General features: G+C 46.8%; 1 protein-coding gene across 1 annotated transcript in view; it reads left to right on the forward strand.

The window, feature by feature from the left end:
- Positions 1 to 23,277, forward strand: part of SRD5A2 (steroid 5 alpha-reductase 2) — a 60,099-nt gene that overhangs the window by 19,774 nt on the left and 17,048 nt on the right. The window contains exon 2 of the mRNA XM_050950459.1: positions 22,698 to 22,861. Coding sequence (XP_050806416.1) covers positions 22,698 to 22,861 — 164 coding nt within the window. The remainder of the gene's footprint in view (positions 1 to 22,697; positions 22,862 to 23,277) is intronic.

Below are 23,277 nucleotides of genomic sequence, written 5' to 3' on the forward strand. Positions count from 1 at the left end.
TGTATGACTGTGTGTGTGTGTGTATGTGTGTGTACATGTGTAGCATTAAAGGACTCTAGGTACTAACAGTGCAAACAGTTAATAATAATGTACTTGCTACCCTGGTGGTTCAAAATACTCCCGATTTGTTGATCTCATGGGTATACCACAAAGCCTGTTTGCTTGAACAGACATTTGGGGAAGGCAGAGGCACTTGGGGCTGGAAATTTGGGGGAAGGAGTAAAAAAGGTATAGAGATTCTGACTTGCTGTGTGATATGTTCTTGCAAACTGGTTGTTGGCATGTTGGCAGAGAGGAATACATTGCTATTTTGAAATAACTTTTTCCATTTTTTAACTGATGGTGATAGTATTTAGAGCCTGGGATAGGCATGTTAAATGTTTACTTATAGCCATACATGTATTTCTAGCAGCAACCTTTAGACATTAAGTGTGCTCTTAACTCTTAGACATCAAGTTATGCCCACAGTTTTACACCTGCAGAATGTAAGTACAGAAATGTAGACCCAGGAATTGAGACGCTGTCTGTATAACTTTTATCTGGAATCAACAAAATATAGCTCAAGTATCATAAAAGTTAAAAGCATTAACTCTGGACCAGATCAATTACTATCACAGAAATATCTGGGGGTGGGGGGAAAGAGTCTCCTGGGAGAGGATTCTTAACCAGATCCTCTAACAAAGTCCTCTGTTAATTGTTCCATCTGGAGCATGTGTTTTCAGTATCCCTAACTCTCAGAATAGGGGGAGGTTTTTTCCCCCCAAACATCACCAATTCCCTAGAAGCCAGTGCTGCTATTTTGGGTGCTCTATATCTTGAAATGAACTAGAGGCAGCACAGATCCAGTGGATTTGGAGGCATTCCCAAGATGATAACCATTCTTTAAACTTGGGTTAGCGTAGGCTGAGGCTGCATTACTTTCCTGCCAGATTCCCTGTGGGACTTATGGGAGGAGTGAGAAATGATGTGTACACTCCCCCTCTTTGGTCACTGATCTTCTTCCCTGTGGTGTCACAGAGATCAAGTAAAATCCAACCTGACTCAAGCCCAAATAGGTCCTTGCAGGTCTCACTGGACCTTTGGTTAGGGTAAAATATGACACCCCTGCACCTCTGGATCTAAAAGCAACAGCTTTGACTGCCCGGGCTGAAGAATTCAGGGTCCATAGTGCAAAGGCTGTTGCAGACACACACATCTCTCTTTGTGAACAAGCACTGGAGGGGGACAGACAGCCCCATTGTTAGTGAGTTATGTTAACATTATGGAAAGATTAGCAGCTTCTTTAAAAAAGAAGTTAAGAACTTAGCTTATTGTTCACTACTTCAGAAGGGAAAGATGTTACATAGCTTTGGCTGATAAAGATAATTAAGTGGTGACAGGTTAGTCATCCATACCAAACAGAAAGGAAAACGAGTTAGGTCAAATTCATCGCTGATATAACTCCATAAAGCCAAATTTTGTTGTTATACCAAATCAAAGTCTTAACTGGGTTGTTCAGATGTAGCGAGAGCAGAATTTTGCCTTGTGGAATTATACCCAGGGCGAATTTGCACCACACAGTATAGAAATCTTAATAAAAACACAATATGGATTTGAATTCACAGCCCTCTAAATCTATAGAAGATGCTAGCGGCAGATTCTGTTCTGTTACATGTATGCATCCTTGCTAGTTATGTCATCCTCCACAACCTTACTACATGGGTATCCAGCAGACCGCCTCAGAGAAGTAACTCCATAGGTAAGACACATGGGTGAAATCCTGGCTCTATTCATCTTAATGGCAAAATTCCCATTGACTTCAATGGAGCCACATATTGCACCTCTTGAACTGAGGACTCGAGCTATCCTACAGTTCCTGCAGTCTCCGAAAAGCATTTGCATTCTTGGCTGAGCTCCCAAAGCCTGAAGGGTCAAAAACGTTGTCGCCAGTGGTTCAGGGAATATGTTGTCATTTTACTCCCCCTCTCCCCCTCAAAGAAAAGGGAAAAAAATCATTTCTCGCCTCTTTTCAATGTCACCGTATGTCTACTGGATGCTGCTCGTAGACGGGGTGCTGCAGCGCTAAACAGCAGCATCCTCTCCTGTCCCCTCCCTGGTGGCAGAAAGTAGGGTACAAAATGACTGATAGCCATCCTTGTCATCATCCTGTGAGTGCTCCTGGCTGGCCTCAGCAAAAATGGGAATGACTCCCGGTCATTCCCTTCTTTAAGCTTTGTGTCCTGGAGATTCAGTCCTGGCAGATGGTGCAATAGGGCTGCTAACCATCCTCATAGCAGCTGGAGGCTGAGCTCCTCTCCCCCTCCCCTTTCATGTCTAATGGAGATTCTGGACTATCATAGCAGTGGGAGGCTGTGCTCCTCTTCCCCCCACCCTTTAATGAGTAATGGAGATGTCCTGCCTGGAATATCAAAGCAGCTGGAGGCTGCCTCCCCCTCATTTTATCTCACTAAAAAGTCAGTGTTTCTTATTCCTGCATTCTTTATTACTTCATCACACAAATGGGGGGATAACTGCCACGGTAGCCCAGGAGGGGTGTGGGAGGAGGGAAGCAATGGGTGGAGTTGTTGCAGGGGCACCTAGAATGGCATGCAGCTCATCATTTCTGTGGGATCTCTGGGGCTCTGACCTGGAGCAGCTGTGCTCTCTGGTAGACTTGCCCCATATTCTAGGCAGGACTGACTCTATTTTTAGACAAAACATAAAGAAGGGAATGACCTGGGAAATCATTCCCATTTTTGTCCATGCGCCCCCGGCTGACCTCAGCGAGGCCAGCCAGGAGCACCCATGACAGCAGCAGATGGTACAATGTGACTGATAACCATCATTGCCAGTTTCCAAAGCAGCAGATGGTGCAATAGGGCTGGTAACTGTCTCTGCTACCTTGCAAAGGCAAATGAATGCTGCCGTGTAGCACTGCAGTACCGCGTCTGTCAGCAGCATCCAGTACACATACGGTGACGGTGAAAAAAGGCTAAACAGGCTCCATGGTTACCATGCTATGGCGTCTGCCAGGGCAATCCAGAGAAAAAGGGCGCGAAATGATTGTCTGCCGTTGCTTTCACGGAAGAAGGATTGAGTGACGACATTTACCCAGAATCACCCGCGACACTGTTTTTGCTCCATCATGCATTGTGATCTCAACCCAGAAATCCAATGGGCGGGGGAGACTGCGAGAACTATGGGAGAGCTATGGGATAGCTACCCACAATGCAACGCTCTGGAAATAGACGCTAGGCTCAGTACATGGACGCACACCGTCGAATTAATGTGCTTAGTGTGGCTGCGTGCACTTGACTTTATACAATCTGTTTTTAAAAACCGGTTTATGTAAAATCAGTATAATCTCGTAGTGTGGACATACCCTGATGTTAATACTCCAGTTGTGTACTAGAAAGTTTGAGTCAATGTAGCTACAGTCTGTGTTGTGCGAGTCCCCTTTGTAATAAACCTTTTCCACTGTTATAAAATTTAACATCTGCTGGTTCTACCCAGTTATGCTTTTCCCCAGATTGTGTGGTGCAAGTTTCTCTAACATGGGCAGGTTAGTTTGCCATTGCAGATCTCCCCTGGTCATATCTCCAACACCACATTTCTGAGGTGGATAGGACTTTTTTTTTAAAAACAGAGTAGTTGATGATACAAATCCAAGGAGTATCACCCTCCACTGGATATTAAAGATGGTGATTTTTATGCCGTTGCCTAGTAAATCTTTTCAGTGGTTCTAAGCTTTCACTGTTATTTTTGGAAGTATTCAGCACTTTTTTTTGCACCCTTAATCTTTGTCATAATTGCTGGAAACTTGGCTTTCATCACTGTAGTTCATAAAGGAATTAACACAATAACAGGGCTGGTTGTAGTCAATTTGTTCACTGCTTGATGTACAAGATAAGATTCAAGCTAAACTTACAGCTTTAGGACTGCATATATTTTTTATGTCTTAACTTTTATTTTTTATCAAACTGGTTTCTTTAAGGGAGATTATCTGTTAGTAGTGCTCATATACTACAGCAATAAATGGCATAGAGAGCCCAAAGTCAACAACAGAGAATACTAGGAACAATTATTAAGTGTTAAATCCCATTTCCTTTTCCATAAAAGTTCACCTGCTGAATAGGAAAAGTAATTTGTAACACACCATGGAGTTGTCTGAACAGTGTCTCCACCACTACACTATTCCATTCATGATGTGGAGCTTGCAACTTCTGGGCACAGGAGCCAACTCTGAGCATGCTAGGGGTCTCTGACTTGCTCAGCTGCTATCCCAGAAGCCAAGCCCGGGCAGGAGGCAGCCTGTTGTTGCTGCAGCCAGGCATTCTCCCAGTCAGCTGCTGTGCTGCACCAGGCAGTGTCCTGGAGTGGCTCTGCCCCACTCGCTGCCCAGCTCTGGCTGCCAAGAAGAGCAGCCAAACATGCCAGAGAGGGAACCAGTGCAGCGGGAGGACAGAGCCACCCCCCCGCAGGTAACATAGTGTTGGGAGGCGGGTGGGGAGAGCACAAGGACCCTAGGCTGGGGGTGAGGTGGGGAGGAGACACAGGAGGAGGTCACGTGTCCTCCCCTTCAGCTGGTGCCCCGACATCTTCCATGCTCCTCAGGGCAGGCTTGCAAATGTGAGATTCTCATATACAGAAGCACCAGCTTCTTCAGTCACCACACTTCTCTCCCAAACCAAGGGGCTTCTGCTGCTCACCCTTCTTCACAAGGAGACTCCTACCGCTCTTGCTCTTTCATTCATCCTCATTATAAAAAGCCCCACCTTGCTCTGCCATCATCCCAGCCTCAGAAATCTGTCCATGAAGGCTGTTCTGCAGGTAAGAGGCACCCTATGTAGCCACACTGCACCAGTGCCTAGGTCTTGTCCTGGCCTGGAAGGATGATCTGGTGGCTAGGGCACAAGCCTGGCATTCAAGATTCCTGGATTCAATTCCCTGCTCTATCAGACTTGATTTGTGTCCATGTGCAAGTCATTTAGTCTCTTGGTGCCGCAGTTCCCCATCTGTAAAATGGGGATAATAGTGCTTCCCTGCCTCACAAATACAAAAAGAGTATGAGGCGTTCAGCTACTATGGTAATGGGGGCTATATAAGTACCATAGATAAATGTCATTCCCCGCCCCCAACAATCTTTGTTCCTTCTGGTCATGTAAGTGGATGGAGACATCCATTTCTTAGTTAGGAAACAGTCTTACGTCAATTTTGCTTAGGGCTTTAAAACTCATTGATGCTGACTCATCCCCCTACTTTACACAAGTACAGTCTAGAAGAGATTTTCAATCCATCTCTGCACACCCTCTCCCTCCTGTTCTGACAATGGCCACACTAATCACAGGATTCACTAGGGCCCTAGGATTCAAGAAAACCCATTGTGCCATAGTGCAAAATAGTATCTAAGGTGTCCACCTTGGACCCTCCCCCACCTCCCACATCAATATGTTGGCTGGCTAACAAAGATAAAATCAATTGGGAGAGAATCAGAGAAAATAGCTGAGGGATGTGATACTCCCTGGGAGTATTCAGGGTTGTGAAGCACCTTGTTACTACCTGCCCTTATCATGAAGTAGCCTCATTTGTGCCTGCCTGGGATCAACTCCCTAATGCCACTGGCAACACAAGCATTTCCCTCCAGACCTACTCAGGCCTTGCTCTCTCTTTACTGGTTAGTGATAGGCACACTCCAACCCCGAGTCCTCCAAGTATCCCCTGTAATATCTAACCCACTGCACTGAACACTCACAGAATTACCAGGCCCACAGTTCCCATAGGAATAAAACACCATAGCTCACTAATTACACCTCAGAGTACATCTTTGCTTGCAATGCACCACTTAGATTTGTTTCTAGAGAAAACAAGTCTAAGGGCTTGGCTACACTTCAGGGCTGCCCAGAGGAGTGGGCAAGTGGGGCAATTTGCCCCTGGCTCCGCAGCGGCCCCCATGAGAGTGGCTGAGGCTCCCTCCCCAGCCTGATCCCGCCTCCGCCGCTCTCCCAGAGCCTCAGCGCATCCAGGAGTGTCCCTGGACAGCGCTGCAGTGTGGCTCCGGTGGGGCCTGAGCTCCTCCCTGCTCAGAGCCATGTGGTAAGGGGGCGGGGCTGCGAGCTCCAGGCCAAGTGGAGGGAGCTCAGGCCCCATTGGAGCTCGCAGCCCCTCCCCCTTACCATGTGGCTCTGAGGGGGGAGGAGCTCAGGCCCTGCTGGAGCCACATTGCAGCGTTGTTCAGGGATGCTCCTGGATGCAGCGCACTGAGGCACCGAGTGAGGGGGGAGATGGGGGTAAGGGGCAGGGAGTCCCGGGGACAGGGAGGGGGTAGAGGTGGGGGTCAGTCAGAGGATAGGGAATGGTGGGGAGGTTGGATTGTGGGCGTTCTGGGGGTCTGTCAGGACTCAGGGAAGGGGTAAATAGGGGTTGGGGCAGTCAGGGGACAGGGAGCAGGGGTGGAGTCCCTGGGTGTTGGTTGGGGGAGGTCTCTGGGGGACGGTGAGGGGACAAGGAGCAGGATGGATCAGGCATTCTAAGGGGGGCAGGCAGTCAGGGAACAGGCAGTGGGTGGGGTCGGATAGGGGGCAGGGCCAGCCTGTTTGGGAGGCACAGCCTTCCCAACCCTAAAGCTCATTCAGCAGTTTGAGGCTTGCAAAAGAGCCAAGCTGTTAGCTTTTCCATTAGGGCTACCATCCCTTTCACTTCTCAAATGCCAAATTAAAGTCTATATTTAATTTCAGTGCCATAGGGAGATATAGGGGAGGGTAGCTTAATTTAAAATTAGCCACTAGGGGAGGGATCACATGAGAAGAGCAATATCCTACACCACCTATCTCCTTCCCAACCCTACCAAGGGAGACTCCCCCTCCCCTGCATTCCCTGAGGTTCAGAGGGGTTAATTCAGTGGTTCTCAAACTTTTGTACTGGTGACTCCTTTCACATGGCAAACCTCTGAGTGCAACCTCCCCCTTATAAATTAAAAACACTTTTTTATATATTTAAAGTATTATAAATGTTGGAGACAAAGCAGAGTTTGAGGTGGAGGCTGACAGCTCGTGACCCCCAGTAATAACTTTGTGACCCCCTGAGGCGTCCCGACCCCCAGTTTGAGAACCCTTGGGTTAATTTAATTTTAGCATTCGGTGTCCATTCACATGCATGTGCTATTTTGAGCATTTCAGTTTTCACAACAGAGGCTCATCCCAGATTCTAGAACAAGCTCAAGTGCTCAGTTCGTGGAGTATGTACATAATTAATACTAAAGACAAACCCACTGTAACCGTCTCCAGTTTGTGAGGGACCCCATGGAGCCAGTCTCTAGGAAACAGATAAATGCATGGAGGTTAAGTTCATTAATAGCTATTAGCCAGGATGGGTAACGAATGGTGTCCCTAGCCTCTGTTTGTCAGGGAGTGGAGATGGATGGCAGGAGAGAGATCACTTGATCATTAGCTGTTAGGTTTACTCCCTCTGGAGCACTTGGCATTGGCCATTGTCGGTAGACAGGATACTGGGTTGGATGGACCTTTGGTTTGACCCAGTATGGCTGTTCTTATGTGCTAACCTAAATGAACCCAAAGTTATGGAGACAGATATGAGTCAAGGAAGCCAGCAGAGTATCAGAAACCTGGAAAAATCTCTGACTGGATGGGCGCAGGCGTTTGATCACAAGCTGAGGTGGTTCGAAAGTTCTGGATTTTTTTTAAGCAGAATTTTTTTATTGTTTCTTTAAACCATCAAACACAGCAAGCATCAAATATTTGGCCACACACTTCTGAAACCTCAAGCCATATTCAGGTTTGGCAGACTAATTTCAGCTTTTCAATTTAAAAAAAACACAATTTTTGAAAAAAAGCAGACATTGTCCGTGATTTTTTTCTGCTTTTTAAAAACCCCTAGTTTTTGATCCAAAAAAAGTTTTGATGGAAAATATTTGTCCAACCCTTTTAATGAGCTTTAGTGCCTTTTAGCACTAGCTGATGCTGAGAACCAGTGGTACCTTGTAAAGAAGTTTTTTCTAAACTGGGTTTATGCCGAGATGCGGAAGGTTTATTTTTCCCAGGGCTGCCCGTGGGGGGGAGCAAGTGGGGCAATTTGTGCCAGACCCCCACGAGAATATGGTATTGTATAGTATTGCAATTTTTTTGTGGAAGGGGCCCTCAAAATTGCTTTGTCCCAGGCCCCCTGAATCCTCTGGGTGGCCCTGCTACACTTGTGAGTTAGAGCTCATTAAAGCAGCTCTGGGTGCCCTAGCTCACTACCCATTCACATTGACAAGGCATGTAGAGTGCTCTGACTCTGCAGCTAGAACACTCCTGGTACTCCACCTCAGCAAGTGGAATAACATTTGATGCGCCGCCGCTGGAGTGCTGCAACGCCAGTGTGGACACCCTGATCTGTTACTGTGCTCTGATCGGCATCCAGAAGTGTCCCGCAATGCCTGTTCTAGCCACTCTGGTCATCACTTTGAACTCTACTGCCCTGCCCTCAGGTCACCAACCATCAGACCCGCCCTTTAAATTCTCTGGGAATTTTGAAAATCCCCTTCCTGTTTGCTCAGCCAGGCGTGTGGAGTGCTATCAGTGAATCTTTCCAGGTGACCATGCCTCCACGCACCAGGCTATCCCCAGTATGGAGCAATGATGAGGTGCTGGACCTCATCAGTGTTTGGGGGGAGGAAGCCATCCAGTCTCAGCCATGCTCCAGCCATAGGAATTACGATATCTTAGGGCAGATATCAAGGGACATGATGGAAAGGGGCTATGACCGGGACCCACTGCAGTGCAGGATTAAGGTGAAGGAGCTGTGGAATTCCTGTCGCAAAGCCCATGAGGCAAACAGCTGCCTGGGGGTTTTGTCCCCATGACCTGACGTTTCTACAGAGAGCTGGATGCGATACTTGGGGGTGACCCCACCTCCATTCTGAGGACCATCGTGGACACTTCAGAGCTCATTGCAACAAGGCAGGAGGAGGAGGAGCAAAGTGGGAGTGAGGGTGCTGAGGCAGAGGAAAATACCCTGGAATCCCTAGATGCGTGCAGCCAGAGCTGTTCTTAAGCCAGAAGGAAGGTAGCCAGTCACAGTGGCTGGTGCTTAGGGAAGGACAAACACCAGAGGAGGTTCCCGGTAAGAGGCTTTTATTTTGGGAAGGAAGTTATTCGGTGCAGGCTCTTGGGGCGAGGAGGGTTAGGGCTGCATGCATGCTTAGATGTGGAACAGAGTGTTGATGTGCTGTCTTAAATCGTGGTAATCGGCCTCAGTGATCTCTTCAAAGCTCTCAGCCAGAACTTGGGCAATGCACTTGTGCAGGTTTCTCGGGAAAGCCACTGTGGTCCTTGTCCCAGTAAGGCTTACTTGTCAGCACCACTGTGCCGTTAGGGGTGGGGGGACCATTGCTGCACACAGGCAAGCTGCATATGAGCCAGGGTGGAAGCCACATTGTAATAGAAGACCCTCCCATGCTTCCCAGGTCACCCTCAGCAGCGAGATATCTTCCAGGATGAACTCCTGTGGAAAATTTGGGCATAGTGTTCAGTATAGGGGACCTCTACCACTGTTAGCTCTCCCCAAGGCACAGAAACTCAAAGGACAGTACAGCTGTGAAACAATCAGTCACACTTGACCCTGTGCTTATTCTCCATTTTAGAACTCCCGTGGGTTATGTGCGCTTGCTTTGGGAGGGGCAAATTATTCTATTGTGTAGACTGTGCTTGTCTTTAAGTATGGAGGAATCATTGCTCTGTCTGGTGAGAACAATGTTGCCTCTGTTAAGTGTTGCATTTTGCCTTTACAGATGCAAGCTTGATATCTCACCCATCCGTGTTATCACCGGTCGAAAGACTCCAAAAAATCAGGAAGAGGCCACATAGAAGCAAGGAAGACATGTTGCATGAAGTAATACAGCATTCAAGTAATTAAAATAAAAAAGTGCGGGAGAGTGAAAAGAGGATCCGATAGCAGAATGAGGAGAGCCGACACAAAAGCGCAGTGCTCCAGCAGCAAAGCATGGATCGAGTGATAAACATAATGAAGCGCCAAGCAGACTTTATCCAGGTGCTTGTAGCCATGCAGGCGGGGCACTACCGTGCCCGCCCTCCCCACGCCCACTGCAGCGCTTGTCCAAAAACACTTTCCCTTGTGTCTCCATGTCACCTCCAACCCACTTTCCCCAACATCCAGGTTCTTACCGCCACCAGCAGCCTCCAACGCCTGTAGCTTCACCACCCAACCCTGAAAACTACGACCCTTACCCATTGCACTCAACCTCCATCACCATACAGTATAGCCATCCTGAAGTGCAGCACTCATTGCACAGCACTCCAGACAGGAAGGCTGAGTGTGATAACAGGACATACGCAAATATATTATTGTACTGTTCCGCACTCCACCTCCTTGCCCTGTCTGGTTCCCAAGCAGTTGTGTTTCTTTTCAATACATGAGTTTTCTTTTCAATAAATGGATTTTTTGGCTTTGAAAACAGTCTTTATTATTGCATAAAGTAAAAGATACCTTAGCCCAGGAAAGAAACAGGCACTGCAAGTCGGCATAGCAAACACAGATTCCTACTAACATTGGAACCACTGCGCTTCACTCCCATGCAGGACACCAGACATTACTGGTGGCTTTCAGCCTCAACTTGCTCCCTCAAGGCATCCCTAAATCCTTGCAGCCCTACACTGGGCCCTTCTAATAGCCCTGCTCTCTGGCTGTTCAAATTCAGCCTGCAGGTGTTGAATCTCCACGTTCCATGCCTGAGTGAATCTTTCACCCTTCCCTTCACAAATGTTATGGAAGGTACAGCACACGGATATAACCGCGGGGATGCTGTTATCGGCCAGGTCCAGCTTCCCATACAGAGAGCACCGGCGGCCCTTTAAATGGCCAAAAGCACACTCCACAGTCATTCGTCACCAGCTCAGCCTGTTGTTGAACCACTCCTTGCTGCTGTCAAGGCTCCCTGTGTAGGGTTTCATGAGCCACGGCATTAAAGGGTAAGCAGGGTCTCCAACGATCACAATAGGCACTTCGACTTCCCCTACGGTGATCATCTGGTCTAGGAAAAAAGTCCCGTCGTGCAGCTTCCTGAACAGGCTACTGTTCCAAAAGATGCATGCGTTATGTACCTTTTTGGGCCAGCCTGCGTTAATGTCAATAAAACGCCCACGGTGATCCACAAGCGCCTGGAGAACCGTAGAGAAATACTCCTTCCGATTAACGTTCTTGGAGGCTAGGTGAGCTGGTGCCAGAATAGGAATATGCGTCCCATCTATCACCCCTTCACAGTTAAGGAAACCCATTTGTGCAAAGTCATTCACAATGTCATGCATGTTACCCAGAGTCACGATTCTTCTGATCCGGATGAAATTAATAGCCCTGCAAACTTGCATCAACACGATTCCAGCGGTCGACTTTCCCACTCCAAACTGGTTAGCAACCAATCGGTAGCTGTCTGGAGTTGCCAGTTTCCAGATTGCAATAGCCACCTATTTATCCACTGTCAGGGCAGCTCTCAATCTCATGTCCTTGTGCCACAGAGTGTGGGCAAGCTCCTCATGCAGTCCCATGAAAGTGACTTTTCTCATCTGAAAGTTCTGCAGCCACTGCTTGTCATCTCAGACTTGCATGATGATGTGATCCCGCCAGTCAGTGCTTGTTTCTCGAGGCCAAAAATGGCGTTCCACAGTGGTGAGCATGTCTGTGAATACCACAAGCAAACTCATGTTGTATACATTACTTGATTTGATATCATCGTCGGAGCCCTCACTGTCACTTTGGAGCATAAAGAACAACTCAACTGCCAAACGTGACGTGCTGGCGAGACTCGTCAGCATATTCCTCACCAGTTCGGGCTCCATTCCCACAGACCAAAAGGGAAGACAGAGTGCGCAGTACAAAAAAACATTGAAAGATGGCGCCAAATGTGGACAGAAGCACAGGGATTGCTAGGATGCAAACTGATGCATCACGGGGCATTGGGACAGGACCCAGAATCCCGCCCCCCACAAGCCACAGCCCCAGAATGGGAAGAGGTGCTCTGTGGGATGGCTGCCCATAATGCACCGCTGCCAATGCCGCTGCAAGTGCTGCAAATGTGGCCATGCCAGTGCGCTTGGAGTAGTCAGTGTGGACAGACTGCAGCACTTTCCCTACTGCACTCTCGGAGGGCTGGTTTAACTCAAAGCGCTCTACATCTGCAAGTGTAGCCATGCCCCAAGTTTATTTAACAGAGATTTGTACGGTAGCAAACAAAAATATTGGATACAAAAGGTTACCTAGAAAAGAAAAACAAAAGCTTTCTATGGCCCAAACTTAACTAAAACTTTATTCTTCTGTCTAAAAAAGTTTATCTCATCCAAAGTTCTTCCCAGGGTTTTCAGCCAAGTCTGGCTGAGGTCCATTTTTCATTATGCAAGCCCACTGTCAGTTTACTTTCTCAGGAAAGGATAGCTGGGGATCCCTCTGCACCCCAGATATAGTTTCAAAAGTTCCTTGTCTGTACTTGTAAATAGGATACCCCACCTGGTTTTGTTTTTGACTTGCAAGACTCACAATCTATTGATTAGCATTTTGCTTGGACTGTAAAGGGATATCTGTTGTGAACTGTAGTGGTATTAGGCATCCTTCAGCCTCAAGAGACCATGGGTATGCGCCTCTGAGTGGTAAAGAATTTGAATTTACTCAGCTGGTTTTATGGCAACCGTGAACGCGGCTGAAGAGACCCACTCAAGAGAGGCAGCCTGCCGCATCTGTCACATTTAAAGGTGATGTTTCAACCTTTTGAGCTCTGCCTTCTGCAAGCTCTTTTCTCCTCTGTGAAGCTGGACTGCTTCCTCTCGTAACTCCGGAGACCTTTGTAAAGTTCTTGGTTCCAAAAGCTGCAGTCTTGAGTGTGATCTTCCCATTTGTCCACATCCATGTCCATTTCTTCTCACCTGCACACATCCTTTAAATGCAATTTTGGGCTCCCTTTGGGTCTTTTTCCAGATGCCAACTGACCATAGAAGATGTCCTTTGAGATGCACCCATCATTCATTTGGCACACATGCCCAAGCCAGTGGAGGCATCTCTGTTTGAGGTGTGTTTGCATACTGAGTGTGCTGGCCTGCTTGAGCATCTCAGTGTTGGTGACTCTGTCCCTTCAGGAGATTCCAAAAATTTGATGAAGGCAACTCATATGAAGGCTGAGCCTCTTTTCATGGTGAGTCTAAGGTCCATGTCTTGTTCCCATACAAACATGTGCTGATAACACACGCATGGTACGTGCAGATATTTGTGTGTTCTGTCAGTTTGTTGTTTTGCCATACAACAGGCCAGTCTAGACATTGCTGTGGTGGCTTTTCCAATGCTGATGTTGAGTTCCATTTCAAGTGAAAGGTTGACTACAATAGTGGAAGTGAACCCGTTCACCACTTCAAGTTCATAATTGGTGATCTTGATAGAGGGTGTTTCTTCATCTGCTTGGCATATTACGTTAGTCTTTTTTAGGCTTATAGTAAGCCCGAAGTCTTGGCAGTCTTTGGAAAAACTGTCCTTTAGGCTTTGAAGATGAGTTTCTATGTGGGTTGTCACTTCTGTGTCACCAGCGAAGAGGAGGTGTTGGATAAGGGCATCCCAAGTCTTGATTTTAGATCTGAGTCTTGCAAGATTGAACAGCTTTCCATCTGATCTTGTGTGCAAGTAGATCCTCTCAGGAACTAAAAGCTTGTTTCAGTAGCAGGAAGAAGAAGATCCCAAGCAGAGTTGGGTCAAGTATTCAACCTTGCTTAACTCCACTACGAATCTGGAAGGCCTCAGACACTGAGCCGTCATATTGGACTGTGACGTATCATGCTTAAGAGCTTGTGAGGGGCATCCAATCTTTTCTAGAAGTGCGAATAGTCCACTTCTACTGATAAAGTCAAAATCCTTTGTGAGATCGATGAAGGCTATCTAGAGGGGCTTTTTTGTTCTCTGCATTTCTCTTGTTGTTGTCTCAGCGAGAAGGTCATGTTGATGGTAGACCTTTCAGCTCTGAAGCCGCACTGTGATTCAGGATAGACTCTGTCTGCAAGGATCTGAAGTCTGTTCCCGACAACTTGGGCAAAGTCTTTTCCCATAATACTAAGAAGGGAAATGCCAAGGTAGTTGTTACAATTGCTCCTATCATCCTTATTTTTATAGAGCAGGGGTAGGCAACCTATGGCACGTGTGCCAAAGGCGGCACATGAGATGATTTTCAGGGGCACTCTCACTGCCTGGGTCCTGGGTGCCGGTCCAGGGGGGCTCTGCATTTTAATTTAATTTTAAATAAAGCTTCTTAAACATTTTAAAAACCTTATTTACTTTACATACAACAATAGTTTAGGTATATATTATAGACTTATAGAAAGAGACCTTCTAAAAACGTTAAAATATATTACTGGCCCGCAAAACCTTAAATTAGAGTGAATAAATGAAGACTCGGCACACCACTTCTGAAAGGCTGATGACCCCTGTTATAGAATGATGATGTTGGCATCTCTCATTTCTTGTGGTACTTGGCCTTCTTTCCAGCATAGGAAGAGCAACTCATGAAGATGTTGCAGTAGAACAGGTTTTCTGCATTTTATGACCTTGGACAGTATGCAGTCTTTTCCAGGGGCCTTTCCGTTGTGAACTATATAATACCCAATTTGCACATGACCAGGCAAGGAGAGAGAAGCATCTCTTAGCCCCTGTCTGTCAGCACAGGTTCCAGAACAGGGGGAGCCAGGAGGCCAGGCCCATCCATTTTTCACCAGGGGTCCCACCCCTGCCCCTCCTTCTCCCCCTGAGGCCCCATCCCCCAGAGCCGGGTCAGGATAAGGGCCACACAGGCAGTTGTGCAGAACTGCGGACTCTCCACCTGCTCTGGGCAGGAACACAGGCCAGGGGGTGCTGTCATGCCCCCCTACCCTGGCAGGTGGAGGGACCCGGGCTCCTTGGCCTTGCTCCGGCTTCAGGTATTTATGATAACTTTTTAAACCTCTCTGATTCTTACATGTACCTCTGCTTATTAGGAACTTGGGGGGAGAGAAGGGGCAGGGGTGAGGCCACAGAAGGGGAAGAGGCCCCTGGCCCCCTCACTTTTGGGAAGTCTCCTCTGCCCCTGCCTGGAAGGTTTATGTGGCCTGCCTTAACTCATAGACCTACAGAACATAATTTTCAGCATATACACATAACTCCACCTATTTCCCATACATACATCTTGCAATGATTGTGACTACTAGCGTGGTACAGGCTTTCATTAGAGTCTTTACATGACATTCTTTGTACGCAGCATTGTTGTAGCCATATTCGTTCCAGGATTAGAGACACAAGATGGGTGAGGTAATAGTTTTATTGGACCAACTTCTGTTGGTGAGAGAGAAAAGCTTTTGAGCTTGCATAAAGAAGTATGAGAGAGCTGCAGGGGTGAAAGTAGACATAGGGACTTACCAGTACAGGGCTGGGTTGGGGATGGCTCTGGCCCCTGGAAGGGGTGGGGCCTCAGGCAGAAGGGGTGGGCATGAGGGGGGTCAGAGCCAGCTCCAGCCCACCCTGTACCAGTAAGTGCCCTCCCTTTCCCCTGCCAGGGTAGCAGCAGCAGCTGGGGGCTCCATCAGCAGTTTAAAGGGCCCAGGGCTCGGCCACTGCTACAGCCCCGGCCCTTTAAACCGCTGCCGCTGCTACCCCAGGGCTCTGGCAGCAGGGCTTCAGGGGCTATTTAAAGGGCCCAGGGCTCCCCTGCCTCTACTGCCCCAGGCCCTTTAAATAGCCGCCGGAGCCTGCTGGAGCAATGGCCAGGCTCTGGCAGCAGGGCTCCGGCTCCTGGGGCTGTAGAGGCACTGGGAGCCCCAGACCCTTTAAATAGCTGCCGGAGCCCCACCATTACTCCAGGGCTCGGGAGGCTATTTAAAAGGCCCAGGACTCCCCTGCTTCTACCACCCTGGCTCTTTAAATAGCTCAGGGCAGTAGAGGCAGTGGGAGCCCCAGCCCCTTAAATAACCCCCAGAGCCCTGCTGCCACTACCCCAGGCTCAGTGGGGAACCAGGCCACCCCGGTACACCATACCAGGGCATACCAGCTTACTTTCACCTCTGGATAGCTGGATATAGTGTCAGTTACAATGATTTGTATGTTGTGGATGCCTACCTGTCTATCTTAAATTCTTATATGGAGCCCATTGAAATTGTATCTGAGTTCTTCACAATCTTTCATGGATTTATCCTTACCACAGGCCTGTGAGGTAGGAAAGTAGTATCATTTCCACCTGCCCCCTAGGAACTAGATGGAGGTGGCTAATTTATTTCACAAAAGGCATCTATACAGCCTGTAACAAAGTTAAGTTACTACCGACTTGTGTCTGATAACCTAGAGGTTAAATATTCTGTATCTCATTACCAATCTGCAGAGCCACACAGACTTCTGCCCAGTAATTTTCTAAGGAACTAAGCATTTTAAGGCAGTTTACATGGAATCCTGTTAATGGGAAACAGCAAGTTTCTCTTTCAGTGGTCTTTCAGGTCTTCTGTACTGCAGACAGTTTTGTTCTGGCTCTAGCAGCCAGGCCACTGTTGTTCTGGCAGGATCCCTGGTCTCTTGGTCTGGGGACTGATTTATTTTGTCTTTGATGGACTGCCAAGTTGTTTTCCTTGCTGCATATGCTCTTTCCTCCTCTGCAATGTAAGCTGTTAACTTGGCAGTATGTAGGACTGTGATATTGGCTTGGTGCCATCCTTCTCTTAATTCATTCTAAGCAGCTATTGATATCACACTTACAGAGTTTTTTGCTGTGTTTGCATATTGCTTACCCCCTTTTTGGTTCATAAGTTTTCCATTTTTTTAAAGATATCGTTGCCAAAAAGGCCCAGAGACTTGAGACTAGTTCTTGTAAGTATAAACCCTTAAATGAAGTTTCTATTGCTCCTGCTGATCCCACTGGAGGATTGAGGCCATAAACTGCTTGAGTTTCAAGTGGTATAGATATTTACTCTACTGCTCACATGGGGTTTGATTACAGTGGAGTGGCACAGTTGTATTTACTGATCATTGCCAACTCCAAGCATTCAAAAACCATAAATCAAGCTCCCAGAATCATGAGATTGACTTAAAATTCATGAGATTTTTTTTTAATTTGGTTTTATTTTACTGTCTTCTGGTTTCTGAGCTCTTAGCGTTCACTTGATTCATGTTTTCAAGGTTTCTTCCACAACCATGAAGACTAGAAACTTTACTTTTGTATTGTTTGTACAGTGCCTAGCACAGGGGTCGGCAACCTACGGCACACATGCCAAAGGTGGCAGACCACCGCCGCTCTGCGGTTCCGGCTGCTGCTCCGTTGCCAGCCGGGGTCCCAGTCACTGGCCCCACTCAGCACCCGCTGCTGGCCTGGGGTTCCATTCTCTCAGCCAGCGGCAGGCTGAGCGGGGCTGGTGGCAGGCTGAGTGGCAGCACTCAGCCTGCTGCTGGTCTGGGATTCCAGCTGCCGGCCCCGCTGAGCCTCCTGCTGGCCTGGTGAGCAGAACCCCATGCTGGTAGCAGGTTGAAGGGGGCCGGCGGCCGGGATCCCAGCTGGCAGGAGCTGACGGAAGGAACCCCAGAGCGGCAGCGGGTCTGGGGTCCCGGCCACTGGCCCCACTCAGCCCAGACCGGCAGCAGGCTGAGCAGGGTCTGGAATCCTTGTCTGGGGTTCCAGCCACCAGCCCTGCTCAGTCCGCTGCCAGTCTGGGGTCCAGCTGCTGGCCCTGCTCAGCCCGCTTCTGGTCTGAGGTTCCATTCACTCGGCCAACAGCGGGCTGAGCGGGGCCAGCGGGGGGCTGAGCAGCTCAGTCTGCTGCTGGTCTGAGATCCCGGCCACTGGCACCATTCAGCCCGCTGCCAGCCTGGGATTCCAGCCGCCAGCTCCTACCAGCCAGGATCCCGACTGCCGGCCCCCCTCAGCCTGCTACCAGCCTGAGGTTCTGCTTGCCTAGGCCAACAGGAGGCTGAGGGGGCCAGTGGCTGGGACCCGAATGGCAAGGGGCCGGCAGCCGGAACCCCAGACTGGCAAAAGACTGAGTGCTGCCGACACTTCAGACTGGCAGCAGACTGAGCTACTCAGCCTCCTGCCAGCCCCGCTCAGCCTGACATCAGCCTGCTCAGCCCGCTGCTAGCTGAGTGAATGGAACCCCAGACCAGCAGCAGGCTGAGCAGGGCCAGCGGCTGGACCTCAGACCAGCAGCGGGCTAAGCAGGGCTGGTGGCTGGAACCCCAGACAAGGATCCCAGGCAAGGATCACACTAAATTGATATGATCTGCATTTTAATTTTATTTTAAATGAAGCTTCTTAAATATTTTAAAAACCTTATTTACTTTAAATACAACAATAGTTTATTTATATAGTATTGACATAGAGAGAGACCTTCTACAAACGTTAACATGTATTACTGGCACACGAAACCTTAAATTACAGTGAACTTGGGACACCACTTCTGAAAGGTTGCCGACCCCTGGCCTGGCACAATGGGGTCCTGGTCTATGACTGGGGCTCCTGGTAATAGTACTAAATGAATCAATGAAAGTTGGCATTCTGTAGCCAGGGGCTTATGTAAGAAGCAGGGGCTTCAAGAAGAACATCAAATACAATGAGATTTGTAATAAAAGTGTGAGAGTTGGCTCTTTACTGTGTTCAAATTATTTTGATTTAGAAATTGTTACCTGACTGAGGCACTTATTTCTCACTACATCTGTGCTGTATCCATGCTCTGGTTAGAATGCAGACTGTGGAGTGAAGTTGATATTATTACAAGGTTTGCTCTACTATGCTTTGTAAAAAAAACAACAGAAATATTAAATGGTTTTTGTTTCCCAAGAAATGTGCTGGCTGGAGTGGGGCGGGGGTAGAAAGGATATTCTTGTAGTTAAGATGTTGGATTGATAGGGATGAGCCTCTCCCACTTCTTTTAGATTAGATTCACTTCAGTGTTGTTCCTTGCCAGCAATTTAGGGTTCTCCTCCCCACCCCAATACCTTCTGCATCTAAGCCTTGCATACTTTGCGAATTGTGTAGGTCGTAACATGCTCTTTACAAAGCCTGCAGCAAACTGATGTGCATAATATATCAAACTGAAATTTGCATTAAATATGCACCAAGCCAATATACTTTTAAATGATACACTAGTATATTTAGGAATGTGTCGCATTGTGGTAGTACCGTGGGTTCCCTTTGTATAAAGGACAGTACAAACACATGACAAAAAGATGATCCCAGTCCCAAAAATCTGTATAATACAGTTTAAAATATGTTTATTATATATGTGGTTTTTAAAAAGTGGTTATGTCTTTAGTTTTGGGTACTTATGATAACTTTTTAAATCCTCTCTGATTCTTACATGTATCTCTACTTACTAGGAACTTTTTGAGAAGTGATGTTTGCTTACAAGAATCTATTTTGCAGATATGACAAACCAGGAAATTGTTAGCAATGTTTTTGAAAAGTTCTCATACAAGTTTCTATACATTTTCTAGTGACTTGTCCATTTCCCATATCTCAAACTCCTTGTGTAATATGGCCCAAACATTCCAGATAAATCCTGACTGGATTGACTGATTTCTAATGAAGCTGAAAGGATGATGGGTTAGCTGAAAATTGTTCTTATTTCTAGCTAGCTTTACCTTTAACTGTGGAAGGACTGGATCCCTTAATAACATTAGCTTTCTCCTTTGCATAAATTCAATAATAGTGGGAGTCTTGTTACTTTCTTCTATTTTATTAAAAATATATACGGCTTAAACATTGGGAAAACCCTGTTGAGGTCATTTTCATTACAATGGTGCAGTGAAGACAGGATCTTAAAAGTACTGATAAATTCTGGTAACTTCCATAAAAGCAAATAAGTGTGTTATAGCTAGGGTGACTATATTTCCCAAAGAGAAAATGGAACACCGCATGGAGCTAGCCCGAGCCACTCACCCAAGCCCCCTTCCCCACGCAGGTCTGGTGTCGCTGCTCACCCGAGCCCTGCATGCCCCCCTGCATGGGGCTGGCATTGTCACTTCCCTCCCTGCCCCCCACATTTTATTTCACACCCCACTTTTTTTTTTTACAAAAGTGGGCATTTGTCCCATTTGCTCTTGCCAACTGCTCAAGTTTGCAAGAGCAAATGGGACAAATGACCACTTTTGCCAAAAAAAGTCAGGACGGCCAGACAGGGCTTAAAAAAGGAATGTACGGTCACCCTAATTATAGCCCATAAAATTGTAACAAGTGGTTTGTGAGTGTGTGTCTTATCAAAGTGAATTGGTTAGCAGTTCTCAAATTTCACTGCTCCTCAACCTCCTTCTGACAACAAAAATTACTATACAATCCTGAGAAGAGAGACCAAAGCCGGAGCCCAAGCCCACTGCCTTTCAGCCCCGGATGTGTGTATGTGTGTGTGATGGGGGGAGAAGCCTGAGCCCAGCCGCCCAGGGCTGAAGCCTTTGGTCTTTGGTTTCAGTCCCGGGTGGTGGGGCTCAGGCTTCAGTTTCAGCCCAGGGCCTGAGCAAGTCTGACGCCAGCCCTGGCGACCCCATTAAAATGGGTTTGCAACCCACTTTGGGGTCCTGACCCACAGTTTGAGAATCGCTTAACCCAGGGGTTGGCAACCTTTCAGAAGTGGTGTGCCGAGTCTTTCATTTATTCACTCTAATTTAAGGTTTTGTGTGCCAGTAATACATTTTAACGTTTTTAGAAGGTCTCTCGCTAGCTATGTCTATATTATATAACTAAACTATTGTTGTATGTAAAGTAAAGAAGGTTTTTAAAATGTTTAAGAAGCTTCATTTAAAATTAAATTAAAATGCAGAGCCCCCCGGATTGGTGGCTAGGACCCGGGCAGTGTGAGTGCCTCTGAAAATCAACTCACGTGCCGCCTTCGGCACACGTGCCATAGGTTGCCTACTCCTGTCTTAACCTAATCCCGCAAGTAAAGGTTTAAAACAAATGGTAAAGTGGCATTAATCACCCCAACTCCTATATACAATGAATAGTTTAAAGAAAAAAATAAACAGAGGGGTGAGGACACAAGCGAATACACAGAGAATAAACTTCCCCTTCACTGATGCAGAGTTTCTCTGTAATCCATAACAGCACAAGTAAATTGTCTGCAGTGAATAAATCAGTCTAATGCATGAGTGAAAGGTTTTAATTACATGAATTTTGCAAAAAAAATAATCAGACTAGGAGTCTTTCCAGGGCTCTAAATATTATTTGTATCCTAGCATAAAGATTTCTCCCCACAAATAAATAGTTCTGCACAAGAATTATGTCAAGGCACAGATACCACATTTTTAAGGTAGTCTTGAATCCCAGAACAAGGGTACTGTCACAACAATAATTGGAATAAAACTATTTCCTATGCAGATGGTTCTGTGGGTGTTTAAAAGAAAGCTTTCTGTTGTAGGTAGAAGACCTTGGGAAGTGGCTTTGGGGCATATTTTTAGCAGTACTTTGATGTACTGTATGTATGTAGATGCTTGGCTTTTGAGGAAGACCCTACAGATATGGCTAGATCAGACCTCAGAGGGTGCCATCCAAATGGATAATAATGAGGACATAAAACTATCATAAGCTGATCCTTTCTAGTGGAAGAAGATAATACTGCTGTGACAGACTTCCATCAGGTGCTGCTGTTACAGTCTCTCACATAATTCTTCATAGTTTGTGAGTACGTTTTTGGTCTTGGAAGAAATGTTTATGGTAGTTTTTTAGTTTACAAGGTTCTGTGTAGATTAGAAAGTGCTGTGTGAACAACAGGGGAGTTTGGTCTCTGCCTTGGTTTCTGACTAGAGTCAACTCTTGAGGCAGAGTTGCTCCCTGTGTGCTGTTTAACCATCTAGTTTTGGGACTTTGTAAATTAAGCACATTATATGTAGAATATGCCCAGATTCTGTGTCACTCATTTTTCATCCACTGAGGTGCCAACTTGCAAGGCCCTGAAATTCTGCTACTGCTTGGGAGAGAGGGGACACTGACACTGGTGTCAGAATGGGACACTAGTGTCAGAAGTCAACAATGCTTAGCATTCATATAGTGCACTATAAACACCAATCAATTTTCAAACCACTTCTATGAGGGCGTATAGAAAGCATGGTCTCCATTTTATAAAGACGGAAACCAAGGCAGAGAGGTCAATTGACTTTCTCAAGACCACAGTGTGGATAAATGAGGTGCTCCTAGCTCCCAGTCCTCTGCTCAGACAGCTAGGGAATGTTCCATTTTATAGATGAGTATACATTTCTGTAATGCTACCTGTTCTCATTGGTAGTGATTTGTTTTACTTATGCTAATGTAGTCTTACTTATTTTGATCATCCAGTACATTTAGTAAAGTTTGTTTCTCTACAATACAGAAACTATTAGTAGACATGTCATGAATAGTGTAAAGATGCTCACACTGTAACACGGTAACATCCTGCTAAATAGAGAGATCCATTGATTATATCACTGTATAGTGTTTCTCTAAACAAAAGCTCACTGTTGAAATGATCATTGTATTGTCACTAATGTTTACACGGTTAGGATTTGTAAACCTGTTGTAAACTTTCTAAAAAAAGACATAGTGAAAAAAAAACAGTAAAAGAATTATGTTAGTGTAGTGTCAGCCCACATAAGCTGAAAATGTTGTTGTTGTTTTTTTAAACCCAGCATTTTACCAAGATGTATTTATGTATGTGTTTATATGTGGTGTTTACTTCTGGTTTGACTGTGTTTTTTATCTACCTTAGGACGTTTATTTACTCATTCTTCACGAGAGGCAGACCTTTCCCACTGCAGATACTTCTCTTTGGCATGCTATTCTGTATCTATAATGGTTTTCTTCAAGGGTACTACATGATTTACTGCGCTCAATACCCAAAAGATTGGTTCACTGACTTCAGATTTACATCAGGTAATTACAGACTACAGGATTTCCAGTATCTATTCTCTAAGCAGTTTGGAAGCATTTTGAATTGTGTTCTAAACTTTATTGCAGCTGTGAGTCAAAGTCAGTGGTGATGGGAATCAGCACAACACCTGCTTGCTGGACTCGGTACTCCAGGGCTGAAGCACCCACAGGGAAAAAATGGTGGGTGCTGCTAAGCACCCACCGGCAGCCCCCCATTAGCTCCCCCTACCCCTCCAGTGCCTCCAGTCCGCCAGCAGGCTCTGTGGATCAGTGCCTCTCCACACCTCCTGCCTCCCACAATCAGCTGTTCTGCGGCATGCAGACAGAAGGCGGGGGGAGGGAGTGGAGCAAGGACTTAGGGCACTCAGGGGAGGGGGTAGAACTGGGTGGGAAGAGGTGGGCAGGGGTGGAGTGGGGTG

This window comes from Gopherus flavomarginatus, chromosome 4, assembly GCF_025201925.1.
Source record: "Gopherus flavomarginatus isolate rGopFla2 chromosome 4, rGopFla2.mat.asm, whole genome shotgun sequence".
NCBI lineage: Eukaryota > Metazoa > Chordata > Testudines > Testudinidae > Gopherus > Gopherus flavomarginatus.